This window comes from Crotalus tigris, unplaced genomic scaffold (assembly GCF_016545835.1).
Source record: "Crotalus tigris isolate CLP2741 ecotype Arizona unplaced genomic scaffold, ASM1654583v1 scf7180000018334.392729, whole genome shotgun sequence".
Taxonomy (NCBI): domain Eukaryota; kingdom Metazoa; phylum Chordata; class Lepidosauria; order Squamata; family Viperidae; genus Crotalus; species Crotalus tigris.
Window position 1 is genome coordinate 198925 of NW_024096949.1, and position 23027 is coordinate 221951.

The window sequence follows — 23027 nt, forward strand, 5'->3', positions numbered from 1 at the left end:
ACACTGCAACTGTCGTATATAACAAGAACCAGTTGGCAAGAATCTGAATTTTGATCACCTGACCATGGGGATACCAAAACGGTTATAACACATTTTTCAGTGCCGTTGTAACTTCAAACGTTCACTAAATGAACTGTACTATAGATCTGCCAGTACTATAAAACAATAACGTCAGTTTGTTAAAGATATTCCAGCTGATAATCTCTCTCAAATAAATCTGCAAATAGCTTTTTCCTAACAGCAATGCAGTACTCCTGGAAACTTTTTCTATTGGCATCTTTTCGCCTTCCCAGTCCAGTCTATGCTCCCAGGTGGTCTCTTCTGCAAATTCTTATTAGACCTGATCCCGCTTTGTTTCTAAGCTTGGCAGATTTCCCTATCCTGAAACCCACAGGGCAGAGCCAGTCTTTAAGCCAGCAGTTCTCAACCTGTGGGTCGCGACCCCATTTGGGGTCGAACAACCATTTCACGGGGGTCGCCAAACAAGGCTGTCCGCCATTTTTTCCCCCTTTTCTTTACCTGTGCTACTCCCTCTTATTCTATTGGCTTTCGAAAGCCAATAGAATAGACTCTCTTGAATAGAATCTAATTCTATTGGCTTTCAAAAACCAACAGGAATTGTCCAGGCTGTCTCTGCCCTGCTGAGACCGCCAAAAGCCCCAGTCTGCAAATGGTGCTGCAAGGAAAGCTTCCCTCCCTGCTGAGCAACTACTAAAAGTAAATAAAAGAGGGCCAGGGGTGGGAGGTCGGTGAGCGCAGGGAGGATTGCTGGCACGCGTGGGGCCCGGCGGGTGCCTTAACCTGTCTGGTCTGGGCCAGCTGGTAGTCGCCCTGCGCCGTTGCTGCCGCTTGCCGTGGCTGCCCAGGAGCGCCTGGGCCTGCCTGCCACCACCCCAAATGGGCGGTGGCCAAGGTAAGGCTAGCGGGACAGCAGCGGGTGCAGGGAAGGTTGCTGCCGTGCGTGGGGCCCAGCGGGTGCCTTACCTGGCTGGGCCAGCTGGTGGCCCAGCCAGTGGTCGCCCTGCGCCGTTGCTGCCCCTTGCCAGCTAGGCCTCAGCCGGCGCAGGGGGTGGCACCACGCATGCACAGCACTCCCAGGCAGGGAAAGTCCTCGACTTACGACCAGTTGGGTAGTCCTCAACTTACGACCTGTTGGGGGTCACGGCATTAAAAAGGGTGAGAACCACTGCTTTAAGCTTCCTTCGGCTTAACCCAGGGGTAGGCAACCTTGGCTCTTTTATGACTTGTGGACTTCAACTCTCAGAATTCCTGAGCCAGCCATGCTGGCTCAGGAATTCTAGGAGTTGAAGTCCACGAGTCATAAAAGAGCCAAGATTGCCTACCCCGACTTAACCCATCACTTTCCTACACCCGCAAATCAGCACTCCCAACTACACTGATGTCTCCACCAGGGCGCCGCTATCCGTGAACCTGCAAAATACAATAACAAACTGAACCCGTCCAGCGCTAGTTGCAACGCGGGAACCTTGCGGATTAAACTAAACGTTATTTCTAAAGAGGGAGAGTGGCAAGTGAGCCTCTGCTTCAGGGTGAGACTGCTCCTCCTCAGCTGTGAACTGAGCCGCGCACGACAGAATACCACAAACACACTAAAACTCTCTTCTTTCCTTCCTTCGTACAACTTGCCCGGCATCGCTGCAAGGCGCAGCTGACGTAAAGCACGGCGGCCTTGCCTTACGGTGTGGGGGGGTAATGCCGCAAAAGCTCACCCTTTGGCGTCTTACGGTTTCCCCCACTTCGCTTCGCGCCTGGCAGGTAAGGGCATCAACGTTGTATTATTAGCCCTTATTTTATACTGCACGCAGCCTTGAAGGGATAAGCGAGAAAGAGATACTTTCGCACAACGGGGAAATAAACGTTTTAAGAAGCTGGCGTTAGCAGCTTTCTTTGCCCCGAAGCCTTCGCAGTGTAAACCTGGGCAAGAAACCGGTAGCCCTCCAGGTAGTAGTGCAATATGGCCAATGGTGAGGGATGCTGGGAATTGTAGTTCATGGGCATCTGGAGAGGAACCGGTTTTCCTTACGCAGCTTTAATTTTCAAGGTTGGAAGAGAGGTAGGGAATACATAATAAATGCCGTTCGGTATTAAGGTCTACTTAATTTAGAAAGGGCAGATATTAAATTTCATTAAAAAGGTTGCCGTGCCAGTGACCCTAACCCTATTGATATAAAAGCTTCCTTAGTTTTTGTTTAGTTTTGCCTACAATCATATTTGGAAGAGAATAGTCATTCATAGGCATATGGTTGAATTTCCATCAACCACTAGTGACTGGGTTATGCTCCTTGTTTATATAAATAATGTTTTTTCCAGCACAAGCAGGGATCTTCCATAAAATTATGAATTATGCAAATAAGTAGGAGTCACATTTGCACATTTATATTCAGAATCTGCACAAGTATTTTTGGCTATATTAGTTGATATGAAAAATGCTCCAAATCTAGCCTATTTTGTGAGGTTTGAACATTCCCTCAAAGAAACTAAAACTTTTATATGTGGGGGGGGGGGGGGGAAATAGAATATTGGAAACAACATTTGAGTACTAGGCAATAATTTAAGGAAGTATTAACACTTTTCTGTTGAAATGACTATTGGGGCATAGCATGTCTGACTTAGAATGTAACACATCTCTTTCAGGAATGCTTCTGCACATTCAACTTCATTAATAGGGCCAATTCATGAATCAAGGCTACATCTCATACTGCACAAGCCTGCTCACTATTATGTTTGTGACTGGTTATCTGGGAACAAGGAGTTTGGAAAATGGGATCCTACCTTTACAGTGTGTTCCGTTTGTTAGTTGATTCTCTTTCCTGCTTTTGGTGGAACGCTTCAAATCCTGATAGTAGGTCTTTGGGAGAAATATTATGCTGCCCATTCAGGTGTTTCAGTAAATATTAGCTTTACTACTACCTTTTTACAAGTTTCTAATTTTGATTTATATTGCAACTCATCTCACAATTTCAACTCTGGGTTGTGAAGAGGGGATTAAAACCAAAGAATAATAAATAAATGATACCAGTACACACAAATGACACAATAAATAGTGCCATGACACCAAGGGCAATCAGATTCAAATCACACAAGCACAGTCTCATAAAAAAAAATCCACACTGAAATACTGTACTTCCCCAACCTGCCTGAATATCTCAGGAATATAATAAAGAGAAGCCCTATCTCCTTTAGGATTCTTGATGGGTATTGAAATTGGTAACAGCAACTTAAATGCTCCTTCAGTTAGGATCCAAAGTTCATTCTTGTTGAGAATCTCCTTTTACATGCTTGCGGGAATAATTTGAGATATTGAATCATCTAATTAGCAACACTGCAACTGTGGAATATGTTCATTGTTGCTTTACAGTTTGCTAGTATTGTTGTCATGCATTCACATTCAATGTGTCCTTTGTAAAAAGGTTTGGGTGATGAACTAGAAAGTGAGATACAGTTAAATGGTTTATAATTTCAATATGTTCAAGGTTTTCCTCACAGAAAAAGGGATACTATTTATGCTCTGCCTCTGCTTTTTCTTGGCTTTATTATATTTTTTCTACAATAAAATTGTTTAACTGTCTTGAAGACAGCTCATAGCAGATATATATCTTGGTGGGTTTACTTTTGAGGATCCTGCCTTTTCTAGACCTGAGGTTCAAGAATGATCAAATTCCTGCAATAATATAAAGCAGTTAATACCATTATCTTTCAACTACTTCCTTCTGTTGCAAAGAACATTCTGCTGCTCAATTGTAGTTGGCTCCTGAACTATGGGATGCAGTAGGCCAGCCGAATTTGGAGATGTTCAATTTTTAAGAAGCTGCAGCAGGGAGATTTCTTTTTGATCTATTACACCAAGAGGATCCTATATAAATCATACAGGATCTGTGCCAGATCATTCATTTGGAGTGACCAACTTTAGTTTTCATCTACATGTGACTTGGGTCTGAGAAAGGGATGAGCAGAGCAGATCTTTTTCAAGCTGATCATTGGAAATGTCAGTCAAGATTGCCGGGATCAAAAGTGCATTGCACATTCAGAACCGTCTTTGACTACTTCCTGTCGGTTCAGTCCACTCATAGGTTGGAAGGGACCTCAGAGGTCTTCTAGTCCAATCTCCTTACACCATCCTTAGATCAAATGGCTGTCCAGTTTATCTTTGAAAACCTCTAGTAATCAAGCACCCACAATTATGAGAGGCAAGCTATCCCATTGATTACTTGTTTTCACTGTCAGGATGTTTCTTTTCAGTTCTAAGCTAGATTTCTCTTTAAAAAGCTTCCACCCATTACTTCTTGTCCTGCTTTCTGGTACTTTGGAGAATAAGTCAATCCCCTTTTTCTTATGATAACCCTTCCAGACAGTTATCATGTAGTAGGAAGCAGGTAGATTTCCATGGGGCAACATCATTCACTCTGTGTATAGAGAAGGAATGTTTGTTTCTTATCATTTCTCCACAATTTCTCTAGCTACTTTCCATAGAGAAAGTAGAGGATGAACGTGACAGAAAAAGGGAACATCTATTCCTAAAGAGATAGATAAATATTGCTTAAGCCAAAACCGGGGGTGGTGAGTTAAGAAAATGTCCCAGATGCCCCCCTAACTCACATGAATATAAAAGGAGGAGGAGAAGCAGCACATCCAGATTTGCAAGACTTTGTTGTTAGAGCCAATCTTAACAAAAATGGTTTATGGCATACTAGGCATCTGTTTCTTGGCATGGTCAGTGTTGTAAGGCTAACACTTTCCCTTTCTCTTCTAATCCAGACATTGAAACAAGGTACAGCCATGAAAACCCCACAATCCCCTTTTCTTTATAACTATCATCTGAAAAGCAAATATGAAGCACTTCTTAACTATGTTTTGACAGAGGAAACACTTCCATCTGGGGGGAAAATTGGACTCCATGAATAGGAATAGGAAATTAATTTTAGAAATATGAAATGATGGCTTGCACTAAGATTGATTGAATGTCTGCTTTTTCTAGCTTTCTTCGCCCAAAATGAATTTAAGTGGGTAAAACTTAGTAAGAAGGTATCTTACTTACAGGATGTCCTTCTCAGAAGATTTGCCTAGTTACACCTTCAAGGCATTGTTGTTCCAGGCATGAAATTGCTCAGAACAATATCCAAAACAAAACAACACCAAATCAGCTGTGAATCAAGAAAATAACTTTTTAATTTTGTATGCTGAGCTTTTAGTTACATCTCAGAACTTGAGTTGTAGCATAGTTATTTAAACAGAAGAACAACAGCTTTGCTTTTTTAAATTCAGCTTCTTAACTGAATTCAATTTTTTTTTGTTTTCCCAGCCTTGAAACTCACACTAGGCCATCTAAAAAAGATGAGAAGCACCAACTGCTGCTTTCTAATGAATACCAGGAGGGTTCAAAAGACCGATGCAGAGAATTAACAAAAACGTAGTATTGGGCCTTCTTACTTTGACCAGCTCAATCTTTCTCTTGTTCCAGTTGTACTATTATAAATATTATCTGTCTCCAAAGGTAATGTTTCATGATTCTTATTACTTACGATCAAACCTAAATCTGGATTTACAGATCTAAACAAATGCTTAGAGTGTTTTAAAATATGCTAGAAAAAACAAAACAAACAAGCAATCCACAACATTTATTGAAGGCAGAGATACCAAAGCCTACTTGTTTGCTAGTAAAAATCACTGAAGCTTTATTTTTTGTTATTATAATTTCATGATATGGTTTGAGAGTGGAGTTGTGGAGCTTTATTTCTCTTTGCTTTTGTTAGAATGGAGCTGTTTTCCCCAAGATTAAAGGAAGCAAAGCAGGACAAGACAATAGTCAATGGGTAAATACATCCGACTTTACTATTTCTCAAAAACAACACCCCCGAGGCCGAAGAGACAACTCAGTGAAAAAGAGGGAGGCAACGGCAAGAGGCAATTACATGCAAATAATAATTACCAAGGGGATGTTAAATACATAGCGGAATATTTGCATAAAATGTTAAATTACTGTACTTTTATTTTAACAATAGTGACTTATTTATGAGGGAGTAATGTCTACCACTTACAGTTCTTCAAGGGTCATACCTAACACCTTGAAGGAGCTTGAATGCAGCTTTCTACTCTAAAAAAGGCACCCAGCCTTAGTTTTGGCACCAAAGTTTATTCTAATCATTTGAGTTTTGTTTTGGTTTTTTAAAAAAACCTTTAGTTTGATTTTTTTTTGCCAAATATTCCAAAATAGTAGTTGTTACATTAACTATAATTATTTATACAAAAGCCCTTGATGCTCATGATCAAAATCATGATTTTAAAATGATTGTTAGGGTTACTACAAACTATTACAGGTAGTCCTCAACTTATGACAAGTTGCTTGGTGACTGAAGTTACAACTGACCTGAAAAAGGGGACTCACAACATGGATTTGAAGTTCCGATGGTTGTTTCCACCCCCACCCCCCGTATCACATGACCAAATTTTGAGGACTCGGCAACATGGCTGCATGCAAGATCATTTGCAGCATCTGGCAGTCACATAACCACATTTTATAACAGTTTTGCCCCAAACTGGCACTTCTGGTTTTGGGCAAAAGACTGCCCATAGTGAACCATTAGTTTGTTTAGCGACCACGTTGTTTGTTTAATGACCTCAGTGTTTGCCTAACGACCACTGGAAGAAAAAAAAAATAAAAAAAATCTGGTTGATCACATGGCTGACTCCTTTTACAACCATTGCAACATATAGCCATAATGGGCAGGCTCCATTATGTTTGCAAGTTGAATTCCACCTGTATTGTTTTTATTTTGGTATAGATTTTCAGCAAACATTTACTCCTGATGTTTTTTCTCTCCTCTCTCTCTCTCTCTCTCTCTCTTTTTTTTTTTTTTAAACAGCATGTGGTTAGAAAATTTCTGAATTTGGTGGCCAGCCACAACATAGTTGTGCATCTGATTGACCCTCTCCTTTTGGAACTGATTGACAGAGACTTGGAACAGCTTCAGACCTTCTCTGATGGCAGTCACTCAGAATGCAAATACTTCTGTACCCCACGGGATTATACCACCTTTGGACTACTGGACAAACCCTGGAAACTTGAAGTAAATGTCTTTTTCCAGCTTCCTCTCACTCTGCTAAAGTTTGCAGTCGTTTAATTAAGATACAGTAGAGAGAGAGAGAGAGGATCAAGAGGCCTGTTCGGGTTTTTTTTGCCCACATTTGCATGCTGTCTAATATTTTTACTTTAAGCAGTTTACAATACAGAAAAGTAAATCTTAGATTAAAAACAGGATAACAACACTGACTCAATAAAACGATTAAATCCTGTTTATAAAAAGCTGCCATTCCTTCTTACTTAAGGTCTTCCACCTGAATGCCTTTTGAAAAAGGACAGTTTGACATTTTTCTAAAGGACATGAGGGTAGGGGGGTGGGGGATATCTGACCTCCACGGTTATGCTATTCCAGAGGGAAGGGCTCTCTCTTCCCATTGTTTGAGTTCCCCCACCACCCTTTTAGGGAATAGCACCCAAAGTGTTGCCTCCCCACTAGATGAAGTAGGGCGGGTAGAGTCTACCTTCAGAAGATGGTCCTAAAGGTAGCAACAGTCCCAGCTGAATAGAGTTTATAGCAGTGGTTCTCAACCTGTGGGTCGGGACCCCATTTGGGGTCGAATGACCATTTCACGGGGGTCGCCAAACCATGCTGTCCACCATTTTTTTCCCTTTTCCCTTGCTATCCTACTCCCTCTTATTGGTGGCCATACCCACATGGGGGTCACCACAACATGGGGAACTGTATTATGGGGTCACGGCATTAGAAAGGTTGAGAATCACTGGTTTATAGATAATTACCAGCATCTTATATTGGAACCAGAAACCTATTGACAGCCAATAGCAGCTCTTGTAACGCAAATATTTTTCTTCTGAAACAACTAATACCAATCAGCAATCTAAAAGGAACTGTTGGGTGAAACATGGCTGAAGTTTGATGAAGGTGACCAGAACAAAAACTTTGTATTGGTTTCAGGTGAGTTTGTTTCAAGCGGCTGAGAGAATGGGATTCCAGTGGCTAAAACTTCAGAGTAAAGATCCACGTTTGGAAGGCATGGAAGATCTGTCTGGAACAGAAGTCCCCCTGCACTACATCTTCAAACAGGCAACTCATGCCATCCATCTAGTAGTCTTCTATGAGAGGAGTGGCAACTACCTCTGGCATGGGCCGCTCCGTCTGAAGCTACACATGGACAGGACTTTTGTGCCTTTCCAGAAACTACACTTTGGACGCTACTCTGGAGCCTATGACAAGTAAGAAACAGCAGGGCAGTATTGTTGTTGTTGTTATATATGATGATAGGGCTCCTCTTGCAAAACACAGCTGTTCTACAGTACTTGCTTCCAAAAGGCTGAGATGAAATCAGACACCCCGGAATATAAAAGTGATGAAAATTGTGTCAGAAAGTGCACTTGTACTTTTGATTAATGCTGGTAATGAGGCCATTAGATTCCTCTCCCTTCTTTATATGATGGCAGAGATGAGAATTCTCTGACAACATTATTTGGCAGTAGGTTCAGGGCAGACAAAAGAATTGCACCCTCAAAGAAATTCTATGTCAATGGCTTTAAACTATGGTAACCTCTGAACAAAGGAAGCCTGGGAATAATTTTTGGTGATTTAATAAAAACCTATGTGTTCCTTATTCTTCTATTCTGCTATCCTCTATCTGCCCCCTATTCTCCCTGTTTGAGAATATGGGAGTTGAAGTCCTCTGAATATGGAGGATGCGGATCAAGCAAGAAAAATGACACGCCACCCCATAATACATCCTAGATGAAAAAAATGCACAATTCCCCAGTGACAAGATGCATGCTTTTGTAAGAAAGTAGGGCATCTCTCTTCTTTTACTTTTGATGAGCTGCTTTTAAAATGGGAAAGTATCTAAGTCACTTAATGAAGGCAGTTATATTGAGTTACCTGATTAACAGCATTGCGATTGTGGAATATGTTCACAATTGCTTTGCAGTGTGCTTGCAATTGTTTTCATGCATTTGTAATCAATGTGTCCATCAGAAGGTTCAGCTGATGAGCTGGAAAGGTTATTATTTTATATTCCTTCCAATTATATATGCTGCCTCTCATCAGACCCATTCAAGGCAGCCTTCAAAAAAATTGTTAAAACACCATAGCCATGTTCCCTCCCTCCCATGTTGTGGAGGTCTTTTCCTGGATTATCCTTTTCCTACCACTACTAAAACTATTTTAGAGTACAGAAATTCTTTTAAGTCTCAAACAGGGAGAATACGGGGAAGATAGAGGATAGCAGAATAGAAGAATAAGGAACACATAGGTTTTTATTAAATCACCAAAAATGGATTTTAAAAAATATATTTATATCCTGTACATCAAGGGTAGTCAACCTTGGCTCTGGGAGTTGAAGTCCACGAGTCATAAAAGAGCCAAGGTTGACTACCCCTGCTGTACATACCCTGCCTGTAAAATTATTCCCAGGCTTGTGTCAGTGACACCGAGAGAGATTCCCAAACGTAGAGTCCAAGTCCAAGTCTCTCAAAACTGCCCTTCTGCCTCTATTCTAGTTACTTCTTCCTGTTGGAATAGAACCCAGGAGGCAGTACCCAAAGTTGCCTTCCGTTGATTGGCAGCTCTGCCACCCAATTGTTAACAATTGTTTTGGTTCTGTTTAGGTGTACATCTAATGCAGACATGTTAAACACAAGGCCCGGGGGCCAGATGTGGCCCGCGAAGTGGTTTCATGTGGCCTACGAAGCCATCCTGGAAACAGTGAGGGAACGGCCCCTGCTGCCTTGGCCCTGGTCCAGGCCAGCCGGGAGCCAATGTACAATTTTGTGGTGGTCATCTATGCTGAAACGCATTCAGTCTTAGCTCCACAAGGCTGTCTAGAAACAGCGAGGAAGCAGCCCCTGCTGTGTCGCCCCTGCCCCCTGGGTGCATGCTGGGGAGGTGTCACCCATTGTGAGGAATGAAGAAATGGACCGTGCCTTGGCGCTTGCCCCGGTCCCACCCCCTTCTGCCAGAGACCCTCAGATCTGTCCCATTCCTGCCTAGGCCCCCACAGGCACCCTTGACGCAAACGATGTAGAGCTGGCCATGCCCACCCAGTAGGCCACACCCACTCCATCCACGCCCAACCAGTAGGCTGCACCCATCTTGGCCACACTCACCTGGCCCCCCCGAGGGCAACCGCAGTGCTGATGCGGCCCTCAATGAAATTGAGTTTGACACCCCTGATCTAATGAATTGGATGGATCGAGAATAGATTAAGATAGACAAATGTTTTTGTGAACATGCAAGTTGTGATTGTGTGTCAGGACGAACAGCAAATGTGCATTTGTTCGCTTGCTGCCTTAATGCAAATTGGAAAGGAAATGTCTAGTTTCTGTAACATTCTCCTGGTCAGGATAACATCACTTTCCCCTTCTTGTAACAGGATGGAATTACTGACTCTTTCCATTGATGGATTAATAGTCCAGATTCCAAAAGAGCCATCTAGGTTCCTTGAAGAAAGGTCTCACTCTAGATTTGTTGAATGTCGGTACAGGGAAGCTCGATCGTTCTTCCAGGTTAGTATCATTTCGTGTTTGAATTCATTGGTTTAATAAAAATGATATATCCGTGTCACCACTGCCTCCAAAATGTGCAGTGTTTCTATTATGGTCAGCTTTCCCTTCCACACTCTGGCACTGAAATGGCAATAGTTGCTAATTCTTGTCAATTGTTCAAAATGGAGACATTATTTAAAAGGTGTCAGTGGATACATCTCTCTTTTGTAGGAAATCAGTGGTACTAAGTGAACTTGATCAATCTATTAATACAGTGGCCAGCTGGACCTTTGTAAGCCTACTAATATTGCATTTAGTTCCTCACTGCAAAGTAGAAGATATCTTGGTCTCCTGGCTGTTTGGAACTCCAAAAATCATAATTTTTGCAATTAACTTCTGGTTTACTTTTGCCTCCTTTCCAGGATTCAGAGTGAGGGGCCCAAGGTCACCCAGCTGGCTTTGTGCCTAAAGTGGCACTAAAGCTCATATGTTCCTGGGGTCTAGCTTGTTGTCTTAATCACTACATCAACTGGCGCTCTCTTACTACATAGCCTAGGACCTAGTGACCTTACTTGTAATTTGTTTCATCTCTTTCAAAAAGCAACTTTTGAAAGAGGTCTGGAAAGCCCCTCTTCAAACCCACAGTTTCTTTGGATGCCCTGAGACACATGCATGTTCTTTTGAATATTGGCCATAGTTTTGTTGAAATCCTAACCCAATCAATCTTTTCCCTCTTTGGGCAACTTGTGCTTCAGTTTTTCAGCCCAACAGCCAGCCACATTTCCATGCTTAACCCTATTTAGTGACGACCTACTAAGATTTGCTCTGCGGCTTTGACACTTGATGGCGCCAAAGAATGAATATGGAAGGCCGAGCAATTTCATTGCAAGAAATACTTTCCTACCATATGAGCACAGCAGGAAGGTAGAAAAGAACAGTTGCATTAAAAAAAGAGAAGATTTTATGTGGGTTAAGCTTCGTGTTGTGTTTTACTAAGGTATAAGTAATAGTTTGTAGCTCGCTTACTGCAAGTGCAGAAGGGAATGAAAAGTGCATTATTTAGTGAAGATGAAAATTGGATTGATTGCAATGGTGATTTTTTGATGGACTTTGGACCCAAAGCTGATCTATCTATCTGTCTGTCTGTCTATATCTCAGACACCACCCATATCAGCGTCCAAATGATTATTTATTTTTCCAACTATGGCCAGTAGTCTTTAGCACAAGCAGAGAATCGATTTCATTCCAGAGATGTCATACTGGATCAGATTTTGTTACACAAGTCTCCATAAGTTTGATTTTTAAATTCTTTATCAACTTTCCTCTGTGGTTATCATCACCAGTTTGAATTGGGCCCTTGCCTGACCCTGTGGCTCCTTGCTCCCACTTTCCAAGAGAACAAGTAATAAGGACCTTCATTTAAATACAGATTCATTGCAGATAGTCCACGCTTACCGACTACTCAGTCAGCAACTGTTTGAAGTTACAGTGATGCTAAAACAATAATTTTATGGCCATGTTACCACATTTATGGCCTTTGTAGTATCCCTCAGTCATGTGATTGCCATTATAGTCGTGCATTGTTCTCTGCTTGATTGGTGATTTTTTTTCTCTTTCAAAATTGCAGATTGGAGAGATTGAAAAGGAAGGGATTTCAAGAGAGTAAGCAGTTTAGATAGCTCCAGCCCCAGGGTTGTGGTGCAGTCTCATTGCTTTTGATGTGTATAAGGCATCCTAAGAAGCAGTTATCAGATAAACAAAAGGGAAGGGGTAAAATGACACGTCTTGTCTTTTTCCACCTTGAAGCCACATTGGCACTCAAGTCTTTTCCCGCTTAGCAGCCACTTTACTTGTAACAGTTACTTATTTCTTCTGGGGAAATTCTAAATATTGGTAAGGAAATATTAAAAATGGTCATAGAAGCTAAGGTACAGATTAGACAAATGCCTTCATTTGACTTACAACGTGCAAAGAATTTACAGTGCTATTCCTCCTTTTTTTTTCTTCTTCCCCTCCTCCTTTTTCTTTCTTTCCTAGCTGTACCCTGATGATACGTCCCCCGAGGCAGTGGAATTCAGGAAAAAAGCCAAGGCATTGCTGCGTCTTGCTGCTCTGACACTGAACACTATAGGAGTACAATTCTGGCTGAGTAGCGGGACTTGTCTAGGTAAGTCACTTGCAGTTGGTTAGAAGCCAGAACTGTTCCCTGCAATGCTGGCAGTTGAACCTGAGGGACAAGGTAACCAAACTGAGTACATGGCAGAAATACGCCATGTATGAAGATCAAATGCATGGAACCATAAAATCCACGTGAATGCAAATTAGCTTGTCTTAGACTATGATCCCAGAAGCATATGTGGCAAGAGAGTCCTTCATCGATCTCCTACCCCACTGATACTAGAACTGGGAGATTTTATAAGTATTATTCTTGACATCAAACTCCAACTGTTATTGCAATGAGTTAAACATTGCATTAATGCGCGGGCTTTTTTTTACCCTGCACTCTTTTTTTTTTAAAATGTTTTTATTCATAATACAATTAAAACAATAATGGACAAATATGACATTCCAGAATAAATTTTCCTATCAATTCCTATCATGGTACAAAAGTTTAATACATTGTTCTTAACCTCTATATAAGCCTCGTCTTCTATACCACAGGTCGGCAACCTGCGGCTCTGGAGCCGCACGTGGCTCTTTGAGCCTTCCCCTGTGGCTCCCAGCCTCCTCTGCCTTTGCAGAGAGAGACAGAGACAGAGAGAGGCAATTGCGCTTCCCTGCTCTTCTCTCTCTCTCTCTCTCTCTCTCTCTCTCTCTTTGTGTGTGTGTGTGTGTGTGTGTGTGTGTGTGTGTGTGTGTGTAAAAGAGTGCACTCACAGTGTTCTCTGAGGAGCTGAAAAGCTTGCTGGGCGGAGCTGCGTCTCTGCAGGAAGCAGGAAGCAGGAAGGTCAGGAGAGAGCTAGCTAGCCCAGCTAGGCTGACTCGGGAATTCTGGGAGTTGAAGTCCATGAGTCATAAAAGAGACGAGGTTGCTTACCCCTGAGCTTGTTGGACAACAGCTTGAAGCTTGCCAGGTGAGCAGCAGATAGGAGGGGGGGGAGAAAGAGAGAGAAGAGGGAGGGGGAGAGAGAGAGATAGAGGAAAGAGAGAGAGAAAGAAAGAGAGTGGGGGAAGAGGAGTGGCAGACCAACGGCAGATAAAGAGGAAGGGAGGGAGAGAGACAGAGAGAGAGAGAGAGACCCTTTTGACATCTAAAATGAAGATAACACTGCATATATCCTTTTTTTACCTCTGTGTGTATGTAATTTTATTCTCTTAAAGCATTCTCTTGGTGATCATTGTTTTAATAGTATGGATATTCCCAAGAGTGATATTTTTACTTTTATTTTTAATGTGTGTGTATGTGTATGTGTATGTATACACACACACACACATACATACACAAACACTCACCTATAATAAAGGTAAAAAAGGATATATGCAGTGTTATCTTCATTTTAGATATCAAAAGGGTTTTGCGGCTCCCAGTGTTTTGTTTTTGGTGGGAAACGGGTCCAAGTGGCTCTTTGAGTGTTTTGGGTTGCCTACCCCTGTTCTATACAATACAATTATATATACAATTATATGTACAGTTATATATATCTTTTAATTCTACCATTAACTTGAAGTCCGAGCAGTTCTCCTTAATTCATACCAACGGTAAAATTTGCCCCAGATTTCGAAGTATTCGTACCCTGCACTCTTCAAATGAATTAAAGAGCTCTGTAGATTAGGAGTACTAGTAGTTATAATCCAGCACGGTTGGTCCATATCTGGTTGGTTCATGTAATTACACTCTTACATAAATATAAGTAGGAGTGTTCAGTATTTCATCCCCAGAACCAAAAAGGTGCTTTGCAGCAGTGGGGATGCATACCAAATCTGCCTGCATTTCCTTAAAGAAGCTACATATTTCCTTGCTTGCATGGAAGCTGTGCAATTCCAGGAAATCATGTGTTTAAGTTGAGGAGATTCAAGAGGAGGTCCAAGGTGCTCTGGGATAAGTCTGGCCATGCTACAGGTACCTCCTTAATTCAAACACATTTTCTGGTGGGATCAGGGAGCTGTTGTCTGAACCTAATACACTGGGAAGGATTTGTAGGTGAAACTATGAAAATAATGTTCTTAATCAAGCATTAATGTGGGGAATCATCTAAGCTAAATGAAATAAATGGCCCACAAATGCCAATTGTATCCTTATCTGCAGGAAAGTAAGATGAAAGTAAGATGAAAGAAGCCCCTGTTACTCTCTTTTACCTTTTTTAAAACAAAGAGAATACTGAAAAATTGTATTAACCCTTTAATATTTCCGGGGGGGGGGGGGAATATGTGTTATTCATTTGAGATAATTCCCACAGGCATTGTTCAATTATGGAATTCAGGATTGCAGTGTCTTCAACACCATGCTGTCCAAAAATTCTAGTAAACTTCTTGCTTACCCCAAGATGTTGAATTAAACATCTTTTTGTGCTGATCCAGTAAGACCATTAAATATGGTGATTTGATTAATTATGTGCCATCTAGTTGGTATTGTCTCACAGTCACCACATTTTCTCCATGATGTCCTTAATCTGGTTGTTTAGCTCTTCCAATGGTGCACTTATCACCGCTATAACTGACTCCTTGCTATTGGTCATCTTCTTCCTCTTTTTCCTTCTATTTCTCCCATCATCATGATGGACTTGTCAAGAGAGCTAAGTCTTTTGCATTATGTTTCTAATCAGCTTGCAGTTAAGTTAGCACCTTATTTTTGTTGAGTCATACTAAAAGTATGAGGAAAGAATTACCTACAAAGTTATTGTAATTTTTACCATCATGTGGGATCAGGAAGTTACATGGCCAACTTAGTTGAGAGGCTTTTGCTGATTGCTTTGTCTGGGTTTCCTCTTGGGCACCACTGTAGATTTTTACTCTTTATTAACATTGTTTTCCTATTGCATTTACACACTAGCCACCTAGAGTTGCATTTGCAAATAAACTTACTTGCAAAAATTGGGCCCCTAAGCTTGGAAAAAATTTGTCATGAAAGAGAGGTTGCAGCTGGTTCACCAGAGATGATTCTAGTTGGATTTATGCAGACTGTGTTGAAGCTTACAGATTTTTTTTATACAGTTTCTCCCACTAATTATAAAGAAAGGAATCTCTCCAAATATGTATATCACAGAACTTCTATTTTAAAAGAAAGAAACCAGCCATTTTCATTTGTGGAAATGGGAGTTAACTCTTAAATTTAAATATTTACCAAGCAGCCTTGAGGAATGAACAGGTTGGGCAAGTAAAATTGTTCTTCTGTGCCTTTCTTCTCTACCATATAAATGCAGCAGATTGTTAGAGGAGAAGTTGAATTTTCCATCTTTCCTTAGAGTGGAAAACTTCTGGGTAAAATTTTTGTTCTTTATTTAATTACACTGTCCTCTTTTTCACCAATGTAGGGACTGCATGATTGTGTGTTAAATTTCTCATGGATTTGTTGAATATTTAGGTTGGTACAGACAGTGCAACATTATTCCTTACAGTAAAGACCTGGACTTGGGGATTTTTATTCAAGACTATAAGCCAGATATTATTACAGCATTTCAGAAGGCCGGATTACCGCTAAAACATAAATTTGGCAAGGTTAGTGAATACAGGAATATGCTTGACTCATACTTTTCTTTCTTGCCAATCTTTTTTTCCCCAATATCTGAAATATTAAAGGCATAATTAGTTTCTATTGGAACTGTGTTTTTCAAATTTGGCACTTTTAAGATGTGTCAACTTTAACTCCCAGAATTCTCCAGCCAGCATACTGACTAGTCAATTCTGGGAGCTTAAAGGTGGCTAGTTTGAAAAGCACTGGGGTCAAAGTGTGTTGGGGAGTGGGGGGGGGACCTGGTTTTGGATCTTCTCTCTGGAGCTTGCTGTTTAGTTAGGAGCAGTCAGGCTCTTTACTCAACCTACTTCACATTATTATGAGGATAAAGTAGAGAGAACAGAAAGCTGTGCAAGAATTGCTTGCTGCAATTCAACATAAAATTGACCATAACTTCCTAAATCAAAACACGTTCCTAGTCAGGCAGAGGCCCTGCATTAGTTTTCTTGCAAATTATTCTTCTTCACCAGCTGTTATTCACCCAGAAGCAATGTTTTCTGAAAACTTAAAGAGATTTGGGGTTTTTTATTTCTTTCCCCAGTGGGGCAAATGGTGCAGTCCTCAGCGCTTTGTAAATATTGAATTGTTTTATCTTGCAGATAGTCTAGAGCTAACTTGCACAGTTTTTTCTTCCATTATCATAATTATTGTACCTCTTGACTTTTTAGCCTATTAGTTTTATTGGCATCTGAGCAGTGAGTAATTTAAGACTTTCTAATCTTTTACTTCTAATTCAGCTTCTTTAGAAAAGAAATTTAAAAAAAAATTGCTGAAGACTTGTTACATTCCTGTAATGCTGTTATATACCTTAATAAGCTGGGATAAAATTAGCCTTGGCACTCTTAAGTGATTCCCCCTCCTGACCAAATTTCATTGGGAGTTGAATAATATCTGTTTTTTTCAACTGCTTTTTATTAGGGGTGCTTGGTGCTCTCTGAGCTTCCTTGTTTTCTTACAGATGTTTCATTACCCAAACTAGGTAACATCATCTGTGCTAGTGATGATGCTCAGGTAGTCTGCTGTGTTCCAGAGTACAAGGCCAACTGAGCCAACCAGCACCACCTCCAACAGTGGCTATTACTGGGCCCTGGGGAGCCACAGCTTACCCTACCTGGGAAGAGGCCGCTGAACTCAGATGAGAGAATTTGCATTTGAAAAATGAACTCCAAAGGAGGACCACAATAGTAGATAAGACAGAAGACTCAAAAGATGAAATCAGGAAACTGCAACCATCATAAATACATGTCATTGCCAAGTGTCTGAATTTAAATCATCACTAGCTAGTACACTGATGATGTTACCTACTTTGGATAATGAAACATCTGCCAAGAAAACAACCAAGCTCAGAGAGCACCGTGGACCCTTCATTTCAACCCTGAGCTACAAATATTCTCCTTTATTGCTTTTTATTAATCTTTTAAGAAGTTTTATCTTCAAAATAGTGCTAGGAAGTACTCAAACTTCAGAGTTAAGAATTACAGGAAGGGAATCAAGCATTAATTTTGATGCGTTCCAGTTTTATTATCTATGTCTTGAGTTCTTTTCCCCCCCCCCCCTTTCTTTATAGGTTGAAGATAGTTTAGAGCTCTCCTTCCAGAGAGGAGAAGATGATGTGAAGCTTGACATTTTTTTCTTCTATGAAGAGGATGACCACATGTGGAACGGAGGAACCCAGGCCAAGTCCGGCAAGAAATTTAAGTATGACTCAGAGTTGGTATTTATGGAGGGAAAGCCTTACTAAAGAACTGTTTTCATAGCTTATTGCCCAGCAAATAATTGCTTCTGCTCTAATAGGTTTTAAGCCTTTTGGAGAACATTGACCCAGTTATTAAAAAAAATAAATAATTTCAGGAAGCTTTTTAGTGGCAAGATCCTTAATGGACAACAAAAGTCTTTGAAAGATAAAGTTGACTCACATTTATCAGCCCACCTTTGCAGATATTCAGCTTCCTCGTGGTGTCTCCTTCTAGAAATATTTTGTAGAACCTTCTACAAATACCACTCTTCAATGTCTTGGTAAGGCCACACTTGGAATACTGCATCCAGTTTTGGTCACCACGATGTAAAAAAGATGTTGAGACTCTAGAAAGAGTACAGAGAAGAGCAACAAAGATGATTAGGGGACTGGAGGCTAAAACATATAAGGAACGGTTGCGAGAATTGGGTATGTCTAGTTTAACGAAGAGAAGGACAAGGGGGACATGATAGCAGTATTCCAATATCTCAGGGGCTGCCATAAAGAAGAGGGAATTAAGCTATTTTCCAAAGCACCTGAAGGCAGGACAAGAAGCAACGGGTGGAAACTAATCAAGGAGAGAAGCAACCTAGAACTAAGGAGAAACTTCCTGACAGTGAGAACAATTAACCAGTGGAACAACCTGCCTCCAGAAGCAGTAAATACTCCAACACTGGAAGTTTTTAAGAAGAGACTGGACAGCCATTTGTCCGAAATGGTGTAGGGTTTCCTGCCCGAGCAGGGGGTTGGACTAGATGACCTCCAAGGTCCCTTCCAACTTTACTACTACTACTACTACTATTATTATTATTATTATTATTATTATTATTATTATTATTATTACTACTACTACTACTACTACTACTACTACTACTACTATGTTAAACTTCCATTTCTGAGCATAGTTCAAATGGCGGCATTTATCTCTGCAAGATTCCAGCTGGCTTTGCATCTAGAAATTTTAAGTTATTTTCTCCCACATTAGCTTCTTGGAATACTCAAGAGGCCCGACTAAACTACCTTTCTGGAATCAAGAGGAATGGTGAATGGCAATGAGTGCTTGTTAGTAATTCTCTCCCCTCCCCCCCCCCCCTTTAGCTTCAGCGCAGAAAAGTTCACTTGTTTCTGAACTGTTTTTTTTTTTTTAAATAAAGCTTAACATGTTTGTATATTATTCTGGACATTTCAGATTGTCATCAGTCTTATCTAGGACTAATGTTGTTTAACTATCAGCTGTGTTTGTTGCTTAATTGTTTGTTCTTTGTTGTATCTGTAAGTGTTGCTGGGTCAATTTTACTATGTTAGAATAGGGAATATTTTTTGTATGATTGTAATCCACTCTGTAAGTAACTAAACTAGAAGGAAATAACATTATTTGAGTAAATTAAGTTGAGGAAAGGCCATCCAAGGCCAATCATTTCACCAGAAAGTTGCTATTAAGCTTGATTTCTTCTAAGGCGATAGGAAAAATGGACGTTCTTTGGATCAACACAAAGTTCTTACAAAATATGGCGGAATTTCTGGGGCACCATGTTAGTTCTTCTTCCTTGGTCAGAGATGTGATTGATTGTATCTTGATTAAAATTTGATCATTAGTGAAGAATTTTGTTTCTGTGTGGTTAATTAATTCAATCTGCAAAGCAGATACTTGGACAATTTGCGAAAATTTTAGTTCAGAAACATTTTCAGGAGCAGGTTAAAGAAATGGGTGTCCTGAAATTTAAATGTTTATGTTTATTAACAACATAGATGTCTCTAATTCTCATTATTATGCACTTCAAAATGCCTGCTTAAAGGTTAAAAAGGAGAAGAATTTACTTCCTTGGTACTTGGAGAATTTGAAGATTGCATTTCGGTGCTGTAAATAGCTCCTGATCTGTCAGTATAATTCAGCAGAATTAAAATGTGTTCAACATCTTTCCTTAATAATTAAGTATAATAATATAGCACCTGCAGAAGCTAAGTTTGCATATTGCTTATATCCAGTCTGCCACATAATGATCTAAGAACATAACCTACTTCTCATTGGTAGCATTTTAACTGCACCGTCTTTCTTATCTGTTCTTCCTTTTTGCAGGTATTTCTTTCCCAAATTTACCCTATGCTGGACTGAGTTTCTAGAACTTAAGGTACATGTGCCATGTGAAACCCTCCACTACATTGAAGCCAATTATGGCAAAGACTGGAAGGTTCCTGTGAAAGTGTGGGATTGGAAAAATTCACCCCCCAATGTCCAGCCTAATGGAATCTGGCCTATCAGTGAATGGGAAGAAGTAATTCAGCTCTACTGATTCATCTGTAAGGTGCTGGCATCAGAAGAATATTTGTTGACAATTGCATCATGCCTCACCTAGAAATCATCAGCACTGGGATGCTTCATGGATTTGCCACTGTTTCCGTGGTAGGATGCATGTGGAAATCGATGCACTGCATCATGGCTGGGTCTGAATTTGAATTTGAAGAAGCTGCAGCAGCAGAATCTATGAAATCTCAGCCTCGAATCACCTGAGGCTGATCAAACATAGGCCCTGCCTGAATAGCCAAGCAATCAGATGATGCAGCAGGCTTCCAAGCTCCCATACCTGGTGAGGAGAGCAGAAATCAAAGAATAGAATTCAGTGAGGCTCCTTGTCAAGCAAGAGAGTAAATTTCTTGATTAAAGGCAACTGGCTGCAGCCTGATTACAAGGCAACCCATTATCCCTCATTGGAATCAACTGTCTGATCTCCAGCTTTTGTGTGATGTTTGTGTGAAATTCTGCTCCTGAAATTTTGACTTCTGGATTGGCTGACAATACTGACCTGGCTCTTGGAACTCTGCATTGGAGTTTGACTGTTCTTCTGTCTGCTACTGTTAAAGAAAATCTATTCAGGCAAGCTTCTTTCAGAGGCTCTTCTTTCTGTTTGTATTCCTTGTCTGCCGTTACCTCCTCAACTTTGAGTAAACTGCTAATTTCCATAGCGACTGTATGTTGTGAGTGTAGAATTGAAACCAGAAGCAGGACACACTGCTTCAGGAGCTTATGTAGCTGAGGATGGAAGAATTCAAAAAGCATTTTGTATAAGTGTATGTTTGTATGTATATATGAAAATGAACAGTAGTAGTTATTTGGATGTTGTGTTCTGACAAACATGCTTATAGCAAGGAAGCAACATTATAAAAACTGGACAGAGAAGATATCCTAGCAGATCACTGTAAAAGAAACTTTGTCAATAGGCGGGGAATACAGGATTACCTCACCGACTGGCCATAGTTGGTCATTAAGTACAATGATAAATGATGAACTTACATCAATTCTGGCTGCAGTCATTAAGTGAATTTTGCCTGCTTATTAAGTTTGATATGACTACAATTTCCAGCTTCCTGCTGGCATCCCCATTGATGTTGCTTGTTGTAGTGTTTGGTTTGTAATACACAGAGGGTATCTTTGGATTTTCATCATTGTATATTTTAAATTAATTATGATGACCTAATTAAGGAGATTGAAACTGAAAAAAAGTGTTTAGCAAATGAATTGTTAAATGAAACAGAACTAAACCTGGGAGTTACCATATACCTAATATTTATATGTGACAAGGGTAAGGGTAGTTCTAACTACAGGTAATCCTTGACTTATGACCATTTGTTCAGCAACCATTGGAAATTATGATGGTGCTGAACAAAGAGACTTGTGATCTTTGCTCAAGAGTTATACCATTGCAGCCCATCCACACTCATGGACTGCATAGGTGCTGTAGCTCTCATTTGCCTACTGTATCTCCCCCCTCCCATCTTTGCCCTTAAACATCTGGGGAACTTTCATGGTGGGGAATGAAGCAGACACACACACACACACACACACACACACACACACACACACACACACGGCCGAGCACACAGTGGGGCCAAAAGGGAAGCTCCAAACCCCCAGGAGACTCCAAAAGAGCGAAGCAGCCCCCTCCTCTACGAAGCCTCTCTGCAAACTCTTCTCTGGCTGTGGCTGTTTCCATTTCAATGGAAATGGCTCCTTCCATTGAAGCTGCGCTCCTCTAGGAATTGGTACTTGATGGTTTAAACCCAGCAAAGTCAAGCTGAAACTTCTTAGGACTAACAGGCTTAGTAGCCATGCCCAGAGAATAGTTTGCAGAGAAGGAAAAAAAAGAAAAAAAAGCTAAATTTTTGCTTTAAGAACCTGGGGCTGCTTTGCACAGCCTTGGGATGCCATATTCTCTTCACACAGCCTTAGAAAAGTGAGGGCAGCTGGGTTTTCTCTACAAAGCCTTGCCCAGGAGCATGGGAAAAGATGCATTGTAGAATGCTGCGACTAACTGGCTGGCTTTAGCATTTATTTATTTTTGCTTCCTTTTCCTAAAGGGTGGCCTCGTGGGAAGAAGAAAATGGTTCAGGGCAGAGCAGGGCTGGGCAGAGAGGGCGGCTGGGCTGAATATTTCCCAGGTGTTTGCGACTTCATGGGGAGGCGTGGCTGCTTCAAACCTTTGGAGTTTCCCTCCACAGGGCAGCTGCTTTGCACCCCACTGTGAGGCTTCCCCGGTTGTTGGGCCTTGGGGAGAGGGGAGGGATGGCTGCTTCGTGCTCCACTGTGGAAGTTTTATGCTTCCTGAGTGAGGTGCCTTTTGCTTGCTGCTAGGCCAGGCTGGGCGGGTATAGCTACAGCTTCTTTCCCTGGCCTCCCTGCGCTCACTCCATGCTGCAGCACCCCCATAACTTGCGCATGACCTGCAATGGACCTCCCCAAGGCTCCCTCACTCTCTAAGGCCTCTGTGCTCTGCTTAACGACCCATCCCCTCGTTTAACAGCTGCATCAGGGAGAACGGGATGGAAGATGAGGCCATCTCAATGGCTGTCACCACTTGCGACTATAAAGGCAGGTTACACTTCGGTTGCATGTCAAGGACCCACCTGTATTTGGAGCTCTTTTACAAAATTCAGTAAAGTAGGAATTGCCTTTGTGGACAGAAAATGTGAGTATATTTTCCATCACTCACAAATAGACAATTTCTACATAATATAAATACTATGTATTATATATAGGAAAATCAAGTAAGAATTAATACACATCC

At 41.0% G+C, this 23027-nt stretch overlaps 1 protein-coding gene across 2 annotated transcripts; it reads left to right on the top strand.

Annotated features, from left to right (window-relative positions):
• The first annotated feature begins 1700 nt into the window (after nt 1–1700).
• On the top strand, nt 1701–22723 carry FKTN (fukutin). Of its 2 annotated transcripts, none has more exons than XM_039350440.1 (10): nt 1701–1776; nt 5321–5512; nt 5772–5831; nt 6882–7085; nt 8013–8290; nt 10450–10582; nt 12599–12728; nt 16083–16216; nt 17800–17930; nt 20045–22723. In XM_039350440.1, the coding sequence occupies exons 2-10, from the start codon at nt 5408–5410 to the stop codon at nt 20256–20258; spliced, it is 1389 nt and encodes a 462-aa protein (XP_039206374.1). In that variant the 5' UTR covers nt 1701–1776; nt 5321–5407; the 3' UTR covers nt 20259–22723. The 2 variants fall into 2 exon arrangements, with proteins under 2 accessions (XP_039206374.1, XP_039206375.1); XM_039350441.1 differs by lacking the exon at nt 1701–1776 and adding an exon at nt 1952–2074.
• Nucleotides 22724–23027: the final 304 nt, after the last annotated feature.